Here is an 11,295-nt window from a genome sequence, read left to right on the forward strand (position 1 = left end):
AAGATAAAAGTTTGAGTTTTTTTCTGTTATATTTCAGGAGTCCTTATGCTCATATTGATTGCCAGTTGTTTGCTTAAGATTAGCTGCTGTTCATATCAAGAAACTTAACCTGAAGAGTTTGCAGGTCATCACCGCCCTGTTCCTGTGGAAAGTCTTATTCTTATATTTATACTCTTGTCTGTGAAAACTCACCTTTTGCAAACTTTTTCATTTAGGAGTATCCAGAATTGGCAGGATTATAAATGAGTACATCAGAGGCAAAGCTCAGGTCGAGTAGTTTGGAGATGGCACTAGCGAGACGAGGCTGAGAGAGTTTGGACATGTTCAGAGGAGGGAGAGTGGACATGTTGGAGGAATGAGGAAGACCTTGGACGACGTCCATGGTTGTGGTCAAGGAGGATATGCAGAGGTGCCTGCAAGACACAAGAGGGCGCTTGGGATAGAAGAAGAGGAAGAAGCCTTCCTGTGCAATGTTTCGAAGCTGCTATATCAGCATGTTTGAAGGCACTTCAGGGACATGCCGGTGTTACTAACCCTGGTGCAATCAGTGCTTTATGATGATTAGTCAAAGTCAAATGTATTTATACAGCACACTTAAAACAGCAACTGTTGAGCAAAGTGCTGAACATTTAAAATTTAAAATAATTAAAAGAGATAAAAAGAAAAATTATGAAAAAAGCATAAAATGAGAAGATTTGAATAGGAAATAAGACAAATGAAAGTAGTTCATTCATTCCTCATTCTCATTTAAAAGCCAAGGAATAAAGGTGGGTTTTCAGATGGGTTTTGAAAGTTTAGAAGCAGTTAGAGCAAAGACCCGACCTCCTCTGTGCTGTAATGTGGACCTCAGCACAGCTGGGAGCGTTTGATCCGCAGACCTCAATAACCTTGCTGGAGTGAACCCGTTCAAAAGATCAGAAAGGCCTGAGGGTGCCAACCCATGCAACGCCTTGAAGACGGATAATAACATTTTAACATCCATTTGAAAAGTGACTGGCAGCCAGTGTAAGGATGCTAGAATCTGACGACAGACTGACACCTGAGTAAAGACTATCACAGAAGTCTTTACTCAGGTGATTAGTTTGAAATGTGACAGTGACTGTAAGAGTACAAGAGTAACTCTTGCATTTCTGCTTTTTTAACCCTGCCCTGTGTTTGCACGAACAGCATGTCCAGACGTGTCCAGCATGTAAACAGACGTCTTCTTCCTCTCAGAACTTCGTTGATATAAATGAGGTTAAACCTCTGATGCAACCACATTAGAGGCACTCTGTTCGTGGTGTTTGCAGTGAGTGACTGTGTTTGTGTCGCAGCAGGATGTGACAGAGCTCTGAAAACATGCAAACATGAAATCTCAGACAGCCACTGCAGTAAACACACTCGCGTGTTTGACTCGTTGCAGGTGTTGTGTTGTGATGTTGTGCAGCTGCTCACGTATGGCACACCTGCTCCGTGCATATACATCGCCATGCATGAATGCCAAAACAACATGCCGACATGAGTGGAAGTAAACATTATATTAGCGCCCAGCATGAGTTTCACTCTCACTTTAGATGCTTTTTATCTTAGATTCGTTCAGCTGCACCAAAATGCAACTGATACCATTAAATGACAAAACAAACACTTTTTTCATTTATTAAGGGAATAAAACATTAACCCTACCTGGCCCTATGCAGGATAAAAGTAATGCCCCTACTGTTAAATCATGAATTGACTGCGATTAACCACATTTCTGGTTCAGTTTCACTGTATGTTGTCACATGTCTGTCTCACAGGAGGACATGACTCCTGTACCAGATGCTTCTCCGAGTGCTCAGTGCATCCGAGTCGACGCCAGAGTGTCAGCTGATCACAGTCAGAGCTGCAGCGCCTACGGCCAGAACACCCACCTCACGTATGGCTTCCTCTTCCCCCCAGGTAGCACCACAGGGTGAACACAGGACCCTCTGCGCAGAAATATCCATGTTGCTTAATATACATTGTGCAAACATCATAAAAACCGGATCTTAGTATAAATGAGATAAAATTATGTTGAGTTATTTGTAATCGAAAGAGTCGTTTAGGTTTTGAGCTTTAATTCTTGACGATTTAACTGATGTAGTCATATAGAAAATAAAATATATCAATTATGTGAAAAAAATAAAAGTCTAACCCTTTAATAAGGATGGCAATCAGGGCCCTGAGAACCAGTTTCCTGAAGTTCACCTTTCCAAGGAAGTTAGAGAACGACAGGAAGTGGACCAGGCCACCTTGTTGCATATGATGGGGGAGTTCATTTGTCCAAACTTTGCATACATTGTTAGCACTACAGCTAACATAGTGCTATATTATGTAACTATATTATGTTATTTAACATAATATAGTTACATTTAAAATGATATTTGAGGAGGAAAACACTGAAATTCCAGCGGAGTGCCGGGAAAATAGTACATCATTACAATAATCCGAAATTTCACTGGGTTAACTTTGGCTGTCACAACTTCTGAGTGACGTTTCTGCGATGTCAACATCTTATACGAGCTTGTTTGGATATGTGCAAACAGTGGATGATAAGACAGGTGTGACTCACACGTTTGTGTTGACAGAGCTGGCAACGTCTCCCGAGTCCAGATATGACGCTTCGCTCATCACCAACACTGTCCCCATGTACCCTGCCTTCAAGAGTAAGTCACCTCCATAAAAGTCAAAAATTCGTATTTTCACTTCAGCTGTACGTAACTGTAGCAACACGCTAACAGTTGTCTCAAGATCTTGTATTTATACCAGGGACCGGGAATGTGGGGAATCTGGTCTTTACTGCATTCCACAAAATATGTTACATTCCCATACAAGATGTTTGTGCTTCAGTCTCAGTAACAGGCTCGTGAAACATTAGGACTCTTCTCACTGAGCACTGATTTGTCTGTCAAATAAAACCTACTAACCAAATATGCCACTGTCAGCTGGTAATTAGCAAATTCCTCTTTAGTTCATCACCAGGCTTCTGGAGAACTTCAGGACATGTTGAGGATGTAATTTAGCAGTTTGAATCAGCTGTGTTGGATCAAGCACACATCTAAAACCTGCAGGACACCGGCCCTCGAGGCCTGGAGTTGCCCACCCCTGCCGTAGCATCTTTTCATTAAGTTTGATCAGTTGTTCATACAGTGTTTTATCGACACCTGAGCTTCTTTTAGCTAACCCTCAAACACCTGGGGTTCAGTATGTTGTTCATGATCCACTGACAGGATTTGATCCAGCTGGTAGGCAGCTCGCTCCTCAGTCTGAGCCACAGTCGGCCCTCGGCCAACATCAAGCTTTCAAAATACAAAAGTACAGCAAATACAGTACAGCGGGAATGTCCATCTTTGATATACAGTCTCTAGCTCAAACCCAAAACAAAGACATTGTGTGAAGTGACTGCATCTCTATTTGAATAATTATGAGTTCTTATCAGCACCGGAGCCGCTGCAACAACACACTGTTTGGTGACAGTCTTACTATTTTACTTTCTCACCCCCTCCCTTTGTATTTACAGTAGATTGTGACTTAAGAATAGTTTCAGAGTTAAACAATGAGTCTGACATCAGCGTGTTTTTTATCTGTTAGTTTAACTGTCCTTGTGGAGGTGGAAATTGAGTTGTGTTCCATGAGACACGGGACAGAAATGTGGTGATGTCAGGTGTGAGCCAGGGTGGCCTGATACCCATTGTTTATAAAGAGAGAGGACTTATCAGGAGAAAGCAGACACTCAGCCTCTGCATACCTGCCCCATGCATGCACCCATTATGCTGTGTGTGCGTCAGCTGTGTGTCTGTTTGCGTCTGCTCGGCTAATAGGTTCTATATTAAGGCCATAAAAGGTTGCAGGAATAAATGGGAAACAGCAAGAACAGGATAGGTTTCCTTATTTAGGACGTGACGCCTAAAGTCTTGTCATGGTCAGTAGATTTACAGATGTTCACTCCACCAGTGAAACCTCACTTCTCCTGTTTTTATTCTTTCTTTCTTTGAAATGGAAAATCTACTCGAAAAGAAAAAACAAAATGAATATATAAAAAATCTAATGCTGGACAGAGGCTGAGCTGCTCTTCGGGTGTTTCTTATTACTGATGTTTATAAAAAAGGTGAGAGTATAAGCAGCATGGCCTATTTTTCTGTGGGTGTGCAGGAGCGTGGAGTTACCTACAAGGCACGCTGCTGCGGCGTTATGCAGAGGCCAGCAATGGGATCAACGTTCTCTGCGGCCCTGTTTTTGATTATAACTACGACGGCCTTCGAGACACCACCGAGAAGATAAAAGAGTAAGTTCACCGCAGCGGCGAGCGATGACGGCGCTCGGTCAGCTAGCTGATAACAACTAAAGTGAGCTTGCATGTGCATATGTGTGTCAAAACACATCAACACAAGGTTCAAGGTTATTTTGTTGCCATTTGCGCATAAAGCAGCGCAGAGCTCTCTCAGTCATAGAGAAAAGAGAAGCATAAGCAAGACAATCCAAAATACAACACAAATATAAATTATTAACTATATTATACCCTCTTTACAAGAGGGGTGGCAGGATATGCACATTTCTGAGGTAGCAGTGAGTCCCTGATAACTCCCTCAGCTCTTTCCTGTGTGTATATGGAGTCAACGGATGGACGTTTTATCCCTCCGATGCTCTCCAGTCTTTATGAGCCTTTGCAGAGACTTCCTGTCTGCCTGTGTCATAAATGCACTATAAATATATGGCGAGCATTTCGTCTCCATGTGAGGAATCATTTAAGTGATTAATAACTACACAGCATGCTGTGGTTTTCACTTTGTGGAGCTTACATATTCTCAGTAGCTGTGCATGTTCCACCAGTGGTCCAAAGGCACGAGTGTTTAGTTCATTACTGATGCTGAACTGGTTGTGGAGGTTATTTAAAGATTTACTAGACTTCTGATGCAATTTAGCTCCTAACGTAAGCAGCCAGAGTAGTGCAAGTGATGCATTTGTACGGTGTGCTTTTCACTTTTTCACATTTTGCACGTGCCTCTGATCCCCCTCCTCGGTCCAGGTTCTCAGCTGATGGCTTCCCCGTTCCCACCCACTTCTACACTGTGATTACAAGCTGCCAGGAGGTCAACCAGACGGTTGATGAGTGTGACGGAGCGCTAAAGGTTTTCTCCTTCCTCCTTCCTAACAAGCCAGACAACAGTGAGGCATGCAATGTGAGTAAGAATGAATTCATGGCCTTATGGAGCTTTATTTTGAAAGGTAAAGACCCTCCAATCATTCCAGCAGGTGGCAGTGCCTCCATATCTTTGTAGTGAATTCATTTGCACAGCGTGAGCAGCATGAAAAAAAAAAAGACCTTTAACCTTTTTTTTAATTAAGCTGTATGTTTTTATTTAAAGATTAAGAAAATGAAAACGTGAAAAACAATCAAAAGATTTACAGGATGACTCTTTGAATTTTTAATTCCCAGGCATTAAAGTATCGCCGATATTTCCTTTTTAAACACAGTAAATGTCAGATAATGACTCAAACTGCAGAAAAATCATTTTGAAGAATTCTCCTTCAGCTGGGTTTTGTCACAAATTCGTCACTTTGACCATATTTCTTAAAAACACCAAAAGCACCGTTGTAGGTGCAGTTTGATATAGTATCATAGAAAGAGGCAGGATGAAATTCTATCTTTGTACTAATCAGAATCATTATTGACCTGCCTTGGGCACATCAGAGGATCAGAGCCCAAACCAACATTTCATGTCTCACCTCTTTGAATTTCTGCATTTTAAAATTATTATTATTGTTGTTAACATTTTGTCATTTGTCTTTGGGTAGTAGTATTATTATTAGCTGGAGGCACTTATGACGTGTTGTCTCCCAACAGATAATCCATCTACACTGAGAGTAGGAATAAAGGAGAAAATTAAAGAAACCAGCTGCATATTCCAGTCAGTTACTACGAAATCTGATGGATTGTCTTGACTTGCCTCAAGCTATTTGGGAACCATTGCTGTTATAATAATAATGATACCACTGGTATTATAATCTTGTGTAATATGATGACTCACCATGGCAGTCTGTGGGTTTGTCGGTTTCCAACTTCTGGGTGAACTGGATATTTGTAGTGATGTGAATGATTCAGCAAAGCTAAGCTGACAAAGATGAGTGTAGCTAATCCTTTTTCATTGCAGCCAAATTGAGGTGAATAGAATGGGCTCGTGTTCAGCTCCATGTCTTACATTTGAATCTACGACTCTGTGGGGCTATGTGAGCAAACAGCATCTTTACTGTCCGTGCTCGTCTCCTTCATCTTCTTTGTTAGCTTGTTAATTAAATCAGAAATTCTTACAAAAGATTGTTCACTGAGAAAAAGGAGAATAAAATGAATATCGCGAAGCTTAACGATGCTATTCTGCAGAGCTTCGATTTTGTGTCGGCAGCACTGTACTGCGGTAAAATAAAAGCAGTCAACAGGCCTGTGTGCTTTCTCCTGCATGAGCTGAAGTCAAGCATCGTGTCTTTGTATCTGCTTTTGTAGTTCAGGTGACAGTAATGAGCTACAATGCATCCTTCCAAACAACTCATTCAGCTTCATTAATCGTTTACTGAAGGTTTAAGATGATGTTTTTCAGTTAAGAGCGTTACCATAGAGATGGATAACTCTTATCAGAAGACAGTCACGTGACTGTTATGGAAGGAATTAAATATGTGCTGTTCTGAAATACTTTGACGTTCCTTCCAAAATGTTTCTTCCCAAGCTCCTTAGACTTGTTGCAATAAGTTGCAGTCGATCATCTAATATCTGGGAGGGGATGTGTTGCAACACTGACGTTTGATTAAGGCACCATTCATGCTTTAATAAGCACGACTTACCCACTCTGTGTTAAATCATTATGAAGGCCGACTGCGTGGCTCCAAATTAAAGCAATAAAATAACAATGGGCAGCATTTCTCTTAATTCACTTTTAGTGCCACTACATTTTCTTATTCTGCGTCCAAGCTCAATAACAATGTTACATAAACTGTGATTAATCCGCTGCCCTGTGTGCTTGTTAATGGGCAGCTTTGTAAACATCTCCAAACTTTCCTGGGACTCTTCAGCTCCAGTCGTGAGCAGAATGAATGGAGCGGCAGATTAAATGATGGAGCTTTTACAAACAGCTCTAAATATAAAACTGCAATTAGTTCACGATAAACACACTGCTCATGTTTATGCAGACCCTACAAATATATACTCAGTATAGGTTAAACTACTTCCATTCTCATGCCATGCTTTTGACTTTTTTAAAAAACTAAACAGCCAACAAGCCCGTGCTGCGAATGCACCACTGGGTCATTTCTAAAGAATGTGTCTTTGTTTATCGGCACAAAACTTGGTCTTTTCTTCCTCTGTTGGGTTGGACGGAGTAAAGCTGAGCAACGTCTTTCAAACAAGTTCATAAAAGTAGGTCAAGATCCAAGAAAAGAAGAAGAAAGCAGCAATGGGAACATTTATGACATTTGTAAAGTTTGGCCCACTCGTCCTCTTTTCTTAAATTCAGCAACACTTGAAGGTTTCCAGCTTGAAAATGATCGTGTTTAACATCACGCCAAAGTAGCTCAATCTGATTGGACTCTAGACTCTGACCAGGTCAGTCTTTGGGGTTTTTTGAGCCGTTCAGAAGTGGAAAAATAATTTAGAGAGATTGTAATGATAAACAGACTGATAATTCTTACACTGACTCAATCCGTGTGCTTTGGAAGGCACTGGAACAAAGAGTCATGACCAGTGTAGTAAAAACCCTGATCCAGTAACATCGTATGTGCTCACAGAACCACTGATTTTGTGCGTCACTGACTTGTTCTTTGCTCACTCCCTGCACAAAGAACCAATTATGACATGCTTCTGAGCACGCTCACTAGATTAGCTTTACATGCTATGGTGTCATGATTGTAACAGTACTGTTGCTTTGGAGAGTTATCAGGCATCAGTAATTCCCAACAAAGATGCCCTCGTCCTCCTAAACATGTAGAACACACAGAACACGTTTGATGGTTTCCTGATACATTTAGATATTTCAGATCATTGAGAAGAATTTAAATAAAGGTTTTTTATTAAAGGGGAAAAATCCAAACCTACCTGGCCCTGTGTGAGGGTATTTGGCCCGTAAACCTAATATCCAGTTGGGCCAGCCTTAGCCGCAAAAACTGCAATCAACCGTTTGCGATAACTGGCTATAAGTTTTTCCTTTACTAATAAACGCCTTTGTGTTTACCTGTTTGATGGTCGTTTCATGATCTGAGACATTTAAGTTTGATGAACATACAAAGAAATAGGAAATCAGGGAGGGGCAAACACTGTATCTATAGTACAGCAACATGACATGTAAACTTATTACCACCCTGACTGCCTGTTTATGCAGAACTGCTAGTTCAGAGCCAGCTGGGCAGTTCAAGGAGCCACGAATGATCCTGAAATAAGCACAACGCCCAGATTACAGAAACCACCTATCAAACAGTAGTTTGCAGTCCTGTTTTGCATGATGCTGAGAGGCAATACGGCAAATAGAAGTGAGGACAAGAGGCCAGCTGTTCTGTTTATTGTATGTTAAATAAATGAAGACAGGATAGCACTCGGCCCATTTGTCTGTGATTCAGAGACAAATTTGAAATGATATGATATTTTCAAACCAGATGAATTCTGCGAAAAAACAGAATATAAAGAGTCCCACCGATCTCAGATCACTGCACCCTCAATAAATATTTGATTATAGACAAAGGAAATGCAAAACCCATATTAGACTCGTAGTGTTCGGATCCACTTGATTTCCTCTTCTCTGTGAATGGAAATGATGCCAAAACTTGAGTGTTGGGACACTAAATAAATAATGATACGACTCATTGCTGTAACATTTGTCCCCGCTGTCTAAATATGTAATGAAATATAGGCAGTGGTTCCCAAACTTTTTTTGCTGGGCCCCCCTTTGTTTTACAAGAGAAATATTCGCGCATACGCACAAACACATCCTCCAACCACACACACCCATATTTTGCTCCATTGCGGTTTATTTCACAGCTCAAACATTTAGTGAACAATTAAGCAAATACAAGTAATCTGCAGGTACTAACGCTTTTATGCTGCGTCCGCACCTACACCGGTGATTTTGAACACGCAGCTGTTTCGTCCACGTAAACGGCGTTTCGAATCACCGAAAATGGAGATTTTTTTTTTTAAACTCCTTTTTTGGGTTTATGTGTGGACAAGGAATGCAGAGTTCGTCACGCAATGTTAAAGGTATGTGCCTTTTTCCACGTCACGCTGTGGCCACGTTATTGTTTACAGGAGATGAATTGCAGAGTGGCAGAGAGTCAGATTAACAGTATTTTGTCTCTATCTGCAGGTTTTGCACATTTACACAAGCAGTTACCGTCCCTCTATTTACAAAGGCAGAGGCCTAATTATTTTACATGTAGTTGTTTTTTTCCCTGTGTAATAATATTCAACATTGCTATCGATACATTTTTCAAAAAATGCCTCTGTGTGCAAAATGGGTTTAAAAACACAAATCGTGGCAGGATCAGCCTGATATTATTTGTATCCCGCTGTAACTTTACTGTATAAAGAGCAAACATCTCCAAAATGTCAGGAGTAGTTAGTTATTACAACAAGTGTTTGTGAACTAAAAATCAAGGATGTGGGATCCAGCGATGCTTCATCTCCTGCTTTGCGTTTTTGTGGGTGCCCCGTGCTAGCAGTGTCCAAGCGTTGTTTAGCTTTTTCCCTTTTCATACCGCGCCCCCCATGCAATGGGGGCGGGCCCTACACTTTGGGAAGGTCTGGGTTAGTGTGACTGGAAAAATGTGCCTCTGAATAAATAATGAGTCACTGAGTGTGACACACACAGGCTGCTCCTTGGATTAAAATTTTAAGCCATCGGCAAACATAAATCATGTCTTATCTAATAGCTGCAAGAAAAATAAATCAGGAAAAGTGCTAAAACATTTGAGTTTGTGTGTTTTTTATGGTTAAAAATTCGCCCATTGTCACTTGTCAAACGGTACAATAGATGTTTAGCTTCACTGATCATTTGAGGAGAAAATTGAGCAGATGGCTTCCCAACAACCACCAGCACGAGCTGTTTGAAAGACATTACTGATCTAGTCTCATGTTTTTACTCCAAATGTCCTAAATGATAAAAACAATTCTTTTCAGAGAACATGGAGTACATGATCAGTGTGTCTGTGTGCAACATATCAGCCATTAAGAATCTGCACTGATAGCAGAGGCTAATGAAAATCTGTATTACAGTGAGGTTATGGTAATATGCTAACTTATAATATGCTAACAGCTAACTTACTGCACAAACATAAACCGAATCCAGTGTGTTGAGATACTTTAGTTACTGTCACAGGATTGTTGACAAGATGTTGCTCACATAGTGTTTGATTATTTGACGGCATCATTTTTGTGGTTAATTGTCAAAGTTCATGGATGTTTTCAGGGGAGGGCTGCGAACTGTGCAAACCCTTGCCTTGCAACATGATTCTGTGCTAAGACATATTTAAAGCAATAAGTCCTGCAGACAGTGGAAATGGACAGACTGGGAGGGGAAGCCAACAAAAATCTCTCCATGATGAGCCAGGCTAGTCCAAAACAAGCAGGCGAGGGAAAACTGCAAAAGGAAATTACTAAAATGAGGAAATTGTAACAACAACAACAGATTGTTATATATCATATATTGCTCAGTAATAGCATGCCTATGAATCTGTGTAAGAGAAGATGGGAAATGAAGGCTCAAGAGAATGAAAAAGGAATGAAAGAGCAAGTAAAAACATAGAAAACTGTAAGGAAATATTCTTTAACAATATCCATGGAGCAAAGAAACGGGCTGTAGTTATTTGTTGGAAGTATTTATTGCTCTTGATATCGGAACAGTTAATCAATCCTGACAAATATTCCCCTGGACAAGGAAACACTGTCTGTGCTTTCCTGTCATCTTACTCTGAATATTATAACTGTTTCTGGGAAATGATTGCACTCCACTGATTACTTTGAGTCTGATAAAAGGTATAGTTGGAAGCTGGCAAAGATATTTGATGTGGAGGAAACAGCTGGCTTCCTGGCAGACTCCCTGAATGGATAAATGGGAAGATGTTTTAATGTAATGTGCTTTCCAGGGAATAACTCTTCAGAGGGTGAGTTGAGTATATCCTGACAGGCTTCAGCGCTCTATTTGTTTTGGTTGATGTCCTAAAAGAAACATAATCGCAGGGGTTGCTCTCACTCTGTGTGTAGGCATGTGCGTGACAAGCGTCGTGAGGATAAATAGTTTTGAGATATGGTAAATGGTAAATGGC

The 11,295-nt window shown here is 40.7% G+C and overlaps 1 protein-coding gene across 1 annotated transcript in view; it reads left to right on the top strand.

The window, feature by feature from the left end:
- Positions 1–11,295, top strand: part of LOC102309588 (ectonucleotide pyrophosphatase/phosphodiesterase family member 2) — a 33,611-nt gene that overhangs the window by 12,316 nt on the left and 10,000 nt on the right. Inside the window, exons 21-24 of the mRNA XM_005944787.3 lie at positions 1,776–1,917; positions 2,586–2,663; positions 4,150–4,282; positions 5,024–5,177. Coding sequence (XP_005944849.1) covers positions 1,776–1,917; positions 2,586–2,663; positions 4,150–4,282; positions 5,024–5,177 — 507 coding nt within the window. The remainder of the gene's footprint in view (positions 1–1,775; positions 1,918–2,585; positions 2,664–4,149; positions 4,283–5,023; positions 5,178–11,295) is intronic.

The sequence above is a fragment of the Haplochromis burtoni genome, unplaced genomic scaffold, assembly GCF_018398535.1.
Source record: "Haplochromis burtoni strain Fernald_Lab_line unplaced genomic scaffold, NCSU_Asbu1 Contig_402, whole genome shotgun sequence".
NCBI classification, from domain to species: Eukaryota; Metazoa; Chordata; class Actinopteri; order Cichliformes; family Cichlidae; genus Haplochromis; species Haplochromis burtoni.